Source organism: Staurois parvus, unplaced genomic scaffold, assembly GCF_062004578.1.
Source record: "Staurois parvus isolate SC_StPar_1 unplaced genomic scaffold, SC_StPar_1.0 ptg000813l, whole genome shotgun sequence".
NCBI classification, from domain to species: Eukaryota; Metazoa; Chordata; class Amphibia; order Anura; family Ranidae; genus Staurois; species Staurois parvus.
Window position 1 is genome coordinate 3,192,147 of NW_028318609.1, and position 14,037 is coordinate 3,206,183.

At 42.8% G+C, this 14,037-nt stretch overlaps 1 protein-coding gene across 4 annotated transcripts in view; it reads left to right on the forward strand.

The window, feature by feature from the left end:
- The window catches only part of LOC149444142 (uncharacterized), a 114,562-nt gene that overhangs the window by 59,263 nt on the left and 41,262 nt on the right, over positions 1-14,037 (forward strand). For 3 of the 4 annotated variants that reach the window (XR_016306552.1, XM_089654897.1, XM_089654898.1), the window contains 3 exons: positions 4,675-4,807; positions 8,580-8,776; positions 8,858-8,903. Coding sequence is in view for 3 of the 4 variants with exons in the window: in XM_089654897.1 (XP_089511023.1) it covers positions 4,675-4,807; positions 8,580-8,776; positions 8,858-8,903 (376 nt within the window). In the remaining variant the exon portion in view is untranslated. The remainder of the gene's footprint in view (positions 1-4,674; positions 4,808-8,579; positions 8,777-8,857; positions 8,904-14,037) is intronic. The other variant, XM_089654899.1, reaches the window with a different exon arrangement.

Consider the following 14,037-nt stretch of genomic DNA (forward strand, 5'->3'; position numbering starts at 1 on the left):
GCTTACAATCTAGGAGTGCATCAGAGTGCCCCTTAACATTAAATGTTCAGTTCAGCTTGCCCCTGTAAGAACACACCCTACCTTGAGGTCAGACAGGAGCCGGCATATGTAGCAAGCTGCAGGAGCTGTGTTGGGATCCTTGCTGAAGGGGGACTTGTGGACAGGTAGGGAACAGGAGAGACCGTGAGCTGCAAAGGACGGGACAAACGTGTGACGTCATCGGTTGCTGGAATGCCCGCCCTGCCGAGCAGCGGATCTGTCATTCTAGTCTGGTGGTCTGGACAGGAGCGCTGCTCGGGACATTTTCGGACCGCGGACCGCCATTTAGTGACCACTGCTATGAGGGATGATGGCCCTGATTGATTAAAGTGCCAGGTCTGGGGCTGTCATTCTTATCTTGAAAAGTGGGTCACTGATCTAAACAAGCATGCAGGAAGAGGGGGCGGACTCTTCATATCTCACTGGCTGCAGGACCAACATGATGGAGCAATGGCAGATCCCATACTGTATATCTAATTGATCACTTTATGGAAAGCTTCCATTAAGAGGAGCTCCCATGGGGGGGTGGCAATAATTAGGGACTGTGAATAGAATTCATCAGTCTTCTGCTATAAATGAAGTACTTTCATCTTCCTTCTACTAGTGTTGGGTGGAGTTCTCAAAGAACATGATACATTGCTCCTATACAGTATTGGTATTTATGACCAGATATAAAACTAGATCAGGTTTTCAAAAGTTACATCATTTTTGAACACTTCTTACGAAATGGATTTAGCAATAATGGGTCATGGGTCACTGCACTGGTGGCAGAACACATCCCAGGTATCCTGTCTCCTGTATGGCCATTGACCTGCATGTCAGCCACTGCCCGTGTTGTTTTATAGGGTGTTGGCACTCTGTACAACATCACTCAGGCCTCTCCTACTTGTGAGATATACAGTAATATAGAATTGCCTCAATAACTGGTTTTACAAGTTCTGTCTGGGCGACAGCACCTTCCTCCTCCAAAACCACAGCTCTTTGTCCGGTTTGTTTTTCACTACTTTCATAAATGAGTTTTTACAAAGTGCTAATAAAACAATAGAACATTTCCCAGCAAAATGAATGATTTTAACAAAAAAGCAAAACATTACTTTAAAGTTCCACTCCAGCTTTTTTAAAAAGTTTTTAATTATGTTGGAAAAAGTTGAGAACTTCATTTTTTATGTGATATGTACACAGAACACATCTTTTGGCTCCTTTTGCCTTCCTTAATTAGAAAAATAATAAAAACATACATCCTGTCTCCTGATTACTTTATTTAAAGCGACCCATTTGTTTTACAAATGTTACTGAGGCAAGGTACCCCTGGAAAATAGAGTGTATACACTTATCTTTCCTACTACTCGCGTTGCTGGACACTGATCTGATCCTGAGAAATCTGTATCTTCTGGGCCCCCTTCAGCTCTCATTGGTTCCTTCTCATGACCTCCATGTCACCACTGTATCCTGTAGTGTCATAAAGGCCAGAAGGAGAATTCCATGACAGCCATGGAGGGACCCAGGTGATTGACACTCCTAGAAATGCTTGTTTCCCTGCAGACTTTGGGGGGTCAATTCTACTGACCAGATCAGAGTTTGGTGGTAAGGGCAGAAGGAATGGTTATTATATACACTCCTCTTTTACAAGGATATCCTGCCTCAGCAACGTTTGTGTAACGATAGTCACTTTAAAGCCTAGGTTTAGTCAAAATGAAAAAAAAAAAAAAAAAATCAGCACAAGGGACATTACTGATCCTGATGTGTCCTTTGTGTTGCTGGCTCCTGCTTTCCTTGAAATCTTCATCCTCCAACTCCCACCTTTCCCTGTGCAGCAGTGGTATTTAGAACCTATGGAGCAATCATATGCACTCATCAAGAGTGCCTGACTGTGCCCACCTTTTCTGCCCCCCCTCCTTCATTCATAAAAGTCATTTCTACAGCCTTAATGAATGAATGGCCCCTATGAATGGCAGGAGCCAGTAGCACAAGGGACACATTGGATTAATAGTTAATGTCCCTTGTGTTGATTTTTTTAAAATATTTTTTATTGACTAAATGTAGGTTTTAAACCTGTATCAGATTAAAATGATCAGCAAGGACCTGCAATATTTAATATTGTAGCTGTATATGTTATATCGCTTACCCGACCCTTAACCACTTGCCGCCCACCCTATAGCACACGGGTGTCAAACTGGCGGCCCTCCAGCTGTTGCCAAACTACAATTCCCATGAGGCATTGCAAGACTGAGTTACAAGTATGACTTCCAAAGGCAGAGGCATGATGGGATTTGTAGTTTCGCAACAGCTGGAGGGCCACCAGTTTGACACACCTGATACTGTTACAGGACGGATGTGTATATATATAAACATGATTTTGCTCTTCTGCCACTGGGGGGCTCACACCTGGTGTCAGAGCGCTGCTTCTGCTGTGATTGGACACAGCAGAAACCGATCAACAGGTGCCGGCCAATGGTTTAGTGCCAGCACTTGTTGATCGCCAAGGAGACTGACATAACACAGCTCTGTCTATATAAACAAGGCAGAGCTGTGTTATGTCAATGGCGATCTGCTATATTTTGTTCAGGGAATAAAATCTAGCAGATTGCCTAGTAAAAACAGCACATAGTAAACACAAAAACACTGACTAGACACACAACCCTTTGAGCGCCCTAGATGTTTAACCCCTTCCCAGCCAGTGTCATTAATACAGTGGCAGTGTATATTTTTAGCACTGATCAGTGTATTAGTGTCACTGATTCCCACAAAGTGTCAGTGTCAGACTGTCTGCCGCAAAATCGCAATCCCACTATAAGTCGCTGATTGCCGCCATTAATAATACATACAAAAAAAATTCAGTACATATACTGCCCTTTGTAGACCGTATAACTTTTGCGCAAGCCAATCAATATATGCTTATTGGGATTTTTTACCAAAAATATGTAGCAAAATACATTTTGGCCTACATTATGAAGAAATTTGATTTTTAAATTTTTTTTTTCATTGGATATGTTTTATAGCAGAAAGTTTTTTTGTGTGTGTATATATATGATGTAAAATGAGAGTGAGTGTGCGCTCCTACAGTGAATGGCAACAGAGAACGAAGTGTAAGTTAACCTTCTGGGTGAGGAAGAGAGACTTAAAGGGTATCCTTTTGTAGGGATAGGCTGGTGGCTGTATGGTTTGCCCTTCTAAGCGTCAGGATCCCTACATTAGGGCCCACTGCATAATGAAACCCTCCTAGGGAGCCAGAGGCCTAGACCACAGTGTAGGAGGCCTAAAGTATACAGCCTCATCCCTCCAAGCCTTCAGACTGTCCCTTGTGCTTATTTTGTTTTGTAGGTAAACTTACGGTTTAACAAATCTGCTCCTTTGTAAATAAGCTTGGAGTACAATCACTATTCCCCCTTTTTTTGTTTTGCATGCTGGCTAATAAGCAGAATCCCATACTGGCATCTTGCATCTCTTAGGGGCTCCGCAGGTGTGATTGTCCTGCCATAGTTACTAGGACAGATATGACAAAGCCAAGTCATGGTGTGACAATAAGTGACTATTTTTTCATAATGTGGAACCATTGCAGATGCAAGGGAGTGAAACCATAATTGGAGTTTTCAATTCGTGTTCTCACTAATGATGTCCCCAAGTGTTATGTAAGGTGGATAAGTCCAGCCACTCGTGTCCTCCTTAATCTGAAATGTACATTTAATAGACTTCTGGATCATCACAGAAGCGAGGCAACTGTCATTTTCAGAAGATGATTTTTTGGAATTTCACCTCCATATTTCCTTAAAGGATAAGTTCACCTTGTGAACATGTTACATGTTCCATCTGATTTTAGGGTGGAACATGTAACATGTTCCCAATGGTGCAGTCTCTGCCCACTGCCCCCCCCCCCCCCCAACAGAAGTACAGGAAGAAGTCCCCTGTACTATCTGTCAGATTTGAAACCAGTGCGGTCATGTGGGCGGAGTTTTGTGAATGGATGCACTACAAGTCCCATCAGCCTTAGTGGCTGTGGGCTTATAGTTTTCAATGAACTACCATGGTGCTGTGGAGCGCCGTGGTAGTTCATTGAATCTTCCTGTCAGTATTTCTGCTTGCTCATTCATCCCATACGGGCAAGCAGATATACTGACAAATCTGCAGGAGACCTGCATGGCACCGGCGGTCTACTGATCAGTGGTGCAATGCTGCAACAAATATGAATTTTGTTATTTTTGTGCAAAAGGTGAACTTATCTGTTAAGGGCCGGTTCACATATATGCGGATTGAATGCGGTTTGAAAAGCATCCAAACCACATGACATGTGAAACAACATTGCATCCTATGGTTCCTGTTCACATATGCTGGTACAGATTTAGTGCGGTTTGAAAAAGAGTCATGTCCGATTTCTGAGCAGTGCCTTCAGGTTCAGGTGTAGGCTATTGAATTCTATGGGAACCATTTCTAAATCTCACATGTGTAAACAGGATAAGATCCTGAGCTAATCTTGTCCCGAACCTGATGTAATCCTGATGTGAACCGCTGAACTACTGTATCAATTAGCTGGGAAACCTGAGTTTCAATCTGCAGCGCACATGTGTGAATCAGCTCTTAATCATCTCTGGGCATTGTAGAATTGCAGTGCTTTCACACCTCTTCTCTTGTATTGTTCAGGTACCAGGAGGGCCGAGTGTTTGTTGTAGATGTACTTCCAGACAGCCAGACTGAAGTAGATGAAGTCGTTCTTGCAGGAGACATTATTGATGACATTAATGGAGTGTCACTACGCCATGCATATAATGGACAGGTGAGGATTATGGAATTGGTCTGTTTAATCCAATAATAATCAGTTCCTTTTTGTTGCAGTAGTACCCACTTCTTATTTCATGACCCTTTATGGAAGACTTTTTTTCTAACTATAAAAAGGCACAATCAGAACTATTAGACCTCATGCTCATTGGCACATGGTGTATTACAACATGGTGTATTTTCACGTTTGGGAGACTTAGCTGCAGCTTACAGCCGACCATAATAATGAATAGCTGCTTGCAGCTATATGCCATACTTGCAAAAGCGTAATCTCTGGATGCACACAATCTACATCCAGGGATTTACTCTATGCGCAAGTTTACCTGAGTACAGTGTATACCCGTGTACAGCTGGCATATAGCCATTCATTGTTATGGTTAGCTCTACGCCACAGCTGTGCATCCCATATGCAGAAACACACCTAAAATTTATGTTGTATGACTTCACGCACCCACATACAGAAAGTCTTAGCCAGGGGCGGACTGACAACTCATGGGGCCCCAGGGCAATAGGGGATCATGGGGCCCCTTTGTCCTTGCCCAAACTCAAAAAAGCCTATGAAAAAGGTACCAGGGGCATCTCATGGGGCCCCCTACTGACCCCGGGCCCTCGGGCAGTGCCGAGTTTCCAAATGGTCAGTCCGCACCTGGTCTTAGCATAACCTGTTGTTGTGAGGTCCATATCAATCACATTGCTCCAATAGAAAATGGCAGGTGCAATCTGATTTGATTAGTGACCACAATAGAGACCGTTTTCTTAGTCTATAATTTTTTTACATGACTGCTGAGATTTTGGGTTCTGGCGATGGGTAAGGTGGTTGAAGAAAAGGGACTAGGAATAATGAATATTTTTTTTCCTTTCCTAGTTTAAAGTTTGGTAAATTTTAATTTTACATACAAGTCCTCATGCACACGGGACGTTTTTATAGCTGCTGTTTTTGGCTTTTGACGTTTTTTTCTACAGCCAGTAAACTCCCCAGCAGGTTATCCTATGTGTCCATGCACACATAAACTGTTATCAACATTTTTTTGGCAGGGGTGTTTTTTGACTGAAAAAATTCCCAAGCCTAGTGGGTTTCTAGAGGAGTTTTTTAGCTGTAAAAATGCTCCAACGCTGAAAAATGCGGCAAGACTCCACTAACCACTAATGCAGAAACGCTAAAGAACGCTGAAAAACTCATGTTTTTAACATGACTTTACACAGCTAACGTTACCAGCGTTATTAAAACACCCCATGTGCATGGAGCTAATGCTTATAAATGTTTCACTTTTTGGAGTAGAAATTTTGGCTCTTACCAGGTTAAATGTAAAGCTAAACTCTGGGCAATCCACTGATGAACAACATACCTGTCAAAGCATTTGTACTTCTGCTGATCCAGTTCTGAGAGTTACAGAGCCCATCACACAGCACAGCCGGGATGATGAGTCATTCTTTCTGCACCCAGACTTCTGAATTCTGGGCAGTGAAAGAGCAGCAGAAAACTAATGAGGTCATCCTACTTCTCTCCTGCTATCAGGATGTTCTTTGTGGGCATGTTGGCATGCAAAACACCTGATTGGCTATTAGTCATGCCTCTTCTTCTTCCACTATGAGAGCAGATGTACAGAGCATTGAAAGAGGCTGATACGAAGGCTGGCTATACACTAGTAGAATGTAATTCTGAAGATGTTCTATTTATTTTCTATTCATTAGTGGGGTCAAATCAATGTTTGTTTTTGACTGCAGTGACGAGAAGATTAGAAGGGGCAGGATAGAAATTTTTTCTCAAACGACTGAATGTCTAACAGTGTGTTTGGTTTTCATTCAGGAAAGTCCATTCATTTCAAAATCAAATGTTAAAAGGAATTGAAACTTTGAAGTACTTTTAAACTACATTCATTAAGACGTCTAATGTACTGCGAACTTTTGTACAAATGTTCTTTCAGAAATCTACTAGTGCATGGCCAGCTTAAGTCAAAATCAGCTACTTACAGTAGCCTTAATCTGTGCATTTTAAATCTGCTCAGAGTTCAGCTTTAACTACTTTTCTGATGTGCCTGTTGTTTACGGAGCTCAATAGCTCAATTACTCACAGCTGAATGAGATGATTAATTCACACTCCCTTCTTCCTCTCTCTCTGTTTGCAGGACTCATTAAAGTAGAATTTCAGCTTTCCATTGCCTATTTTTAAATAGTTAGTTTTGACCAAGCTGGTCCAAATTAACTATCTCATGATATAACTATGCAGCCACTGTGTGTTCTGTAATATACTACAGTAGCAGGCGTTGTGTTTCACCAGCAGTATTGTTGACGTCCAGTCTGCCAAAACTAAGAAAGTCGGGCTGGTTTACACTAGACATCACACAGGAACACGCTGTGCATTCCTGCACGATTCACATGTGATCTATTGAATGGGCTGAAATTGCGCTGGACTGCACCAAAAGTAGTGCATGCACTTCTTTATTAAATGCACAAGCACCAGATTGCATGGTACTACTGTACCATGTGATCCGGTACAGGCAAACGCACTGCGTTTGATACCTACGTTTGGGGTGTAATTAAATTGACATTGACACCTGCTGGAGATTTGCAACTACAGTACACTTTAAACGTGGTGTGGAAACTGCACACGGAATGCAGGTTTCCTGCACCGTTTTCTGGTATGAACTGGCCCTGAATGCTTTTACACCATTCAGGAGAAGCCTTGTATTTCTAAGAATGATTACAAGGCTTTTTCTGATTGGTAGAAGTAGGAATCGTGACATAATCTGCCCATCTTTCACCTTGACCAATCAGATGAAACCTTGTATCACTGATAAAAATATGAATAGCAGAGAAGCACTCAGCCCGACTCTTAGGCTGCATTCACACTTGAGCTTTTTGTAGCAAAAATCTCAAGTGTGAATGCAGGAGCACATTGGATCATGCTTTGCTGGGTTTTTTGCCTTCCTCTGGATCAACTGTGGGTATAGGATTATAACTTTTTCTTCTTTTGTTTTTTTTTTTTTTTTTTAAATGGTTGAACTGGATGGATTTTTGTCTTTTTTTCAGCCAGACTAACTATGCAACTTTGTAGCTTGAAGCTGCAAAAAAGCTCAAACTTAAAAAACCAATTGTTCTCAATGATGCTTGTTCACACCTGATCGCACGAACAGGCAGCATTGAGAACAATTGGTTTTTTAAGTTTGAGCTTTTTTGGAGCTTCGAGCTTCAAGCTACAAAACACTCAAGTGTGAATGCAAACTTATTTAGTTCTAGCAGCAAACTAGAAGTCACCCGTACTGCTCCCGGAACACGGAAATAGTTTGTTGGGACCAGCTTGGCCCAAACAAACTATTTAAAGTCAAATGAAACCTGGAATTCTACTTTAATGGTTTATATTTATGAGCCTAGAAATTGTGTAACAGGTATAACTTTTTGCTTTAGCTGACACTATGCTTTAATATCACCACACACGTTACAATCTGATTGTACAATCTGCTTTAGATTTGCCAACAACTATGCAGTTGCAGGGCCTGTCTGTTGTGTACAGATTGATAGATTGAAAAGTTTAAGTAGTTTCCCATATTAAATAGTATTTATAAATCTAAAGGCAGATGTCAAATGTCACATGTATGTTAAGCTTTACACTAAAATATAAATATCATTGGAATGGAGCAAACTAGATGCATTTCTTGAACAGTAGGCCATCAAAGTAAAGACTATTGTAGGGGTTTGTTCACCATTTTGTGACCGGCATGTTCAGTTCGGGACATTCACTGAAAATGATTGTTGAATGATTAATTGTACAGGCTGGCACAGTACTAGGTAAATTGAAGGGGGAGCCTCTAGTATTCCGGATGATCCGTTGGCGCTGGAAAGACGGGGGAGTGTTCCGTCCCCTAATCCCTTACTTAAAAGGTGTTCAGGAGCGGGTCCCAAACTTTCAACTCCAACAGAGGCCCAGAAACCAGGAGAGTGGCCAAGATCGTCCCCAGCAGGATGGCAGGTGACACCTTGATGGTGGTGGCGGGTGGTGACCTCACTGAGTTCCACCCTTTAAAACTTCTATTTTGCCTTTCCTCCACAGACTTATGTATTTTGTCAAATATCTTGGACACGCTAATGTTGGAATGGTAAGTAAGAGATTTGATGTTTAAAATGCTTTTGATTTGTGGTAAGCAATTCAACAATAAAATACTAAAGTGTATCTCAAGCCATTTTGGAAGTGGGGGTAAAGTCTACAGGCTTGGAAAAATCAGTATGTAAATGGATAGAAAACTGGCTAAAAGATCATATTCAGAGAGTAGTGGTTAATTATTCATACTCTGAATGGTGTAGGGTTGTCAGTGGTGTACCCCAAGGTACAGTGTTGGGACCCTTACTTTTTTAATATATTTATATACAATATAGGGTCTGGGATTCAAAGTAACATTTCAGTCTTTGCAGATGACACCAAGCTGTGCAGTGGAACAATGTCCTCCAACTTACAAGGCAATCTCAATGCACTATTTAATTGGGCAACTATGTGGCAAATGAGGTTTAATATTGATAAGTGTAAGGTTATGCACTTGGGGGCTAAGAATATACATGCATCATACATACTAGGGGGGGTACAACTGGGGGAATCAATGGTGGAGAAGGATCTGGGAGTTCTGGTAGATCACAAGCTTAATAATGGCATGCAATTCCAAGCTGCGGTTTCCAAAGCAAGCAAAATCCTCTCTTGTATTAAGAGGTATAGACTCCAGTGAGAGAAATATTTTACATCTGTACAGATCTTTAGTAAAACCTCATCTGGAATATACAGTTCAGTTTTGGGCATCAATTCACAAAAAGGATTTCGGGGACCCGGAGAAAGTGCAAAGGAGGGCAACCAAACTGAGAAGAGGCATGGAGGAGCTCCGCTATAAGGAAAGATTAGAGGAACTGAAATCATTCTCTCTTGATAAGAGGAGATTAAGGGGGTTTATGATCAACATTAAAGGAAAATTGAAGGACTTTAAAGGAACTTTTTTTTTTTTAATCAGAGTTTAGCATCAAGTCAATGAAACTCCTGGGATATTGATCTGGTCAGTTAAGTATCAGAGGGGGTTGTTAATCAGTTTCAGCTGCTTTGGTTGGTAATGAAATTAACAACAGGTGCATTAGATGGGCAACAATGAGAGGACCCCCAAAACAGGAATGGTTTTATAGGTGGAGGCCACTGACATTTTTTTCCCTACTCATCTTTTCTGACTGTTTTTCACTAGTTTTGCATTTGGCTAGGGTCAGTGTCACATACTGGTAGCATGAGGCGATACCTGGACCCTTCAGAGGCTGCACAGGCAGTCCAACTCCAGGATGGCACATCAATACATGCCATTTCAAGAAGGTTCACAGCACAGTCTCAGGAGCATGGAGAGAGATTCCAGGAGAGAGGCAGTTACTCTAGGAGAGATGGACAGGGCCGTAGAAGGACCTTAACCCATCAGCAAGATCGGTATCTGCTCCTTTATGCAAGGAGAAACAGGATGAGCATTGCCAGAGCTCTACAAAATGACCTCCAGCAAGTCACTGGTGTGAATATCTCTGACCAAACAATCAGAAACAGACTTGTGGGTGGCCTGAGGGCTCAACGTGCTGACTGGGCTCACTGCCCAACACTATAGAGCTTGATTGGCATTTGCAATTGAACACCAGAATTGGCAGGTCAACCATTGGAGCCCTGTGCTTTTTACAGATGAGCGCAGGTTCACCCTGAGCACATGTGACAGACGTGAAAGAGTCTGGAGAAGCCGTGGAGAATATTATGCTGCCTGTAACATCATTCAGTATGACCATTTTGGTGGTGGGTCAGTGATGGTCTAGGTAGGCATATCCATGGAAGGATGCACAGACCTCTACAAGCTAGACCAGGGGTGTCTAAACTGCGGCCCGAGGGTTGGATGTGGCCCTCTGCTAGCCTTTATCCGGCCCTTGGGGCACTATTCCTCCCAATGATATGAGGTACTATTCTTCCCACTGACACAAACAATGGGACACTTGTACCAGTTATGGGGCATATTCCTCCCATTAATACCAATGATGGGTATTAATGGGAGGAATAGTACCCCATGTTTATTTTCACTGAGGCTGGGCCCGGGACATTTTCTACCCCCACTGGTCACAATCTGGCCCTCATAAAGTTTGAAGGACAGTAAACCGGCCCTTTGTTTGAAAGTTTGGAGACCCCTGCACTAGACAATGGCATCCTGACTGCCATTAGGTATCGGGATGAAATCCTATTACCCATTGTCAGACCCTTCGCTGGTGCAGTGGATCCTGAGTTACTCCTTGTGCACGACATTGCCTGGCCTCATGTGGCGAGAGTATGCAGGCAGTTCCTGGGGGATGAAGGAATTGATACCATTGAATGGCCCCCACGTTCGCCTGACCTAAATACAATAGAACACTTCTGGGATATTCTGGGATATCATGTTTCGGTCCATCCGACACTGCTAGGTTGCACCTCAGAATGTCCAGGAGGTCAGTGATGTCCTGGTCCAGATCTGGGAGGAAATACCCCAGGACACCATCTGTTGTTTCATTAGGAGCATGCCCCGACATTGTCAGGCATTCATACAAGCACATGGGGGCCATACAAAATACTGAGGACCATTCTGAGTTGCTGCAATGAAATTTCAGCAAAATGGACTAGCCTGCTGCATCATTCTTTCACTTTGATTTTCAGGATGGCTTTGAATTCAGTCCTCTGTAGGTTGATAATGTTCATTTCTATCAAACGATGGGGCATCCTTACGTTCCTAACACATTATCCAGTCCATATCAGTATAGGTATCCAGCATGATATTTTTCCCCATTAAGATCTGATGTGTTTTCATAGTGTTCCTTTAATTGTTTTGTTCAGTGTACGTAGGTGGTCCATATAGTGAACTCTATTCACCCTGAAGTCATCACAGAGGACAAGGGGGCACTCTTTATGTCTGGAGGAAAAGAGATTTAAGGGGTGAGCAATAGCTACTGAAGTTCTAACAGATATGGAATTGATACTACCAAAAAGTATCTGAAGGAATAATAGCCTGAACCAAGGCTGGATGAAGAAGGGCCAAACGAAATATGGAAATTGCAAAGACCAGGGAGAGGTTTTGAGGATCGACCTGGTGCTCCAGAACAGCACAGATCATCACCATTGAGAGGAAGTTGCTACCTGGAGTGATAGGCCTTAGTCAGTGAAGTGGAGGACCAATCAACTATCCAAAAGAAAACCGAATAACAAACTATCTTAACGGGTGAAAACTAGACCAATTGACATGGCATAAATGTTTACTGGGCCAAGACCCAGAAAAGAAACCGATCACCAAGGGGAAGTTCAAAGAGACATGCTAATGGGAAAAATAACTTAAAGCTAGCATTTGTAACCCTTGACTTCCGTGAAGGGGAGTTTGAAAAGACATAGCATGTCCAGAGAGAGTAACTTCATGGCACGACCAGGGCTTTTTCACACGAAGCAGACCCATTTAGCGGACCCGCTTGCTCAGTGCGGGATCTCTCCGTTGATCCCCGCTGAGCAAGTGGATGACAGCTCTTTGTCCGCTCCGCTGCTGCAGAGCAGACACCGTGCTTCTCGTTTTACTCAATGAGCAGTCGGATGAAAACGGACCGCCTGTCCTTTTTCATCTGACAGATGGAAGGGGAATTGGATCCCCATCCATCCCTTTTTGGCGGATCGGACGTCGGCGGGTGTAAATGGACCCATGTCCGTTTACACCTGCCGCTCCATACAGGAGAATGGAGGTTCCGATTGGGTCCGCCTGAAAAACGGGCAGGCGGACCCGATCGGAACATTGGTGTGAAAGAGCCCTAAAGTTTCCCGTTGCTCTGCAATGTTAAGGAAGGGGCTAGGGAATTGGTTTTTACCATTATTAACCCTGTCTGTACTGGGCTCTCATATCCATTGTAAAATGGATTTCAGAGGACCCAGAATTCAGTACCTTAGAGCAGTATTAAACCCAAAAACAAACATCTATTATTTGGGAGTTCACCATTTTTTAGATGTGATGGCTGTTTTCATTTTCTTTTATTTTAGACTTTATTCTCTTTTCATCTGGTGATCTGGCCAGTAAGTCTGCTTTTCAAAAGAACAAGCTGACCTTAAAATCTATATTTACAGGGATGGTACACCTTTTTGTCTTTTTGTTACATTGTAACAACTGTTTTTAAAACATTTACCGGCAGTCCCTGAGTTTCAAACATCCGACTTACATACGTCTCATACTTAAGAATAGAGGCAGAATGATGTCATGCTGATCCCTGAAACTGCTGGTCAGCCATCTTGATGCTCACCGCATGCTGTCACCTACTGTCCGGCAGACCTATCCGCAATCCCACATAACTACATGGCCAGTTAACCCTTCCCTATGCTATCCAAAACTCAAAAATTATTTTTTGGCTGGAGTTACACTTAAAAAAAAAAAAAAATTGTACCTGTTCCAGCTTGCATACAAGTTCAACTTAAGAACAAAACTACAGAACCCATCTTGTTCATAACCCGGGAACTGTCTGTAAAGTTTTTTTACTGTTAAATAAAAAAAAAAGCGAGGGTTCAGCAAGGTGGGAGCCACAGAAGGCTTGGAGGGAGTTGAAGACTGGGTGATGGAAATTAGGGGGTTGACACGCCTCTCAGGTAGTAAGAGGGGTGCTCCATAGGGATAGTTCAGTGAAACTGGGGAGCAATAGCAGGGTGCTAGAAAAAACGTGTCCACAGAACCCCCTTACTTCTGTCACTTTTTAAATGGTATTTCTTCACGCCAGCATGGCAGAATATTTTTGATATACCTCCGCCCCTATATCCACCAACAGGATTTGTTTAAATCTATAAAAGGAAAGCAAGAGCAACCTCCCCCATTTTCCTTTTCTGTCCTCAAGATCTACACCCGCAAGACTGTGGTGTTGCAGTAAGTCCCTACCTGCTGACTGAGTCAGTCTGTCTGGGTTCAGCCTTCCCCAGGCACAGTCCTGCATCTTATGATGCTAAATTCACTAACACTTTGGGGAGCCCCTTCTGGTGGTCTTTTGGGGTTGAGGTGTTCTCTAACTACAGACGTCAGAACCTCATTTGGTGCACCTGAGGTGGTGTTTGGATGCTGCAGCCCATGCTGCATGTGTTTCTCGGCACACCTGAGCTGAATCTCGGTGCTGGAGTTAGTGCTGCCTTTTTCTTTTCTCCCACAGGTTTGTGCTATTCCTTTTTGCTTTTCCTCCCTTGCCTCTAGACTTCATTAGGTTTAG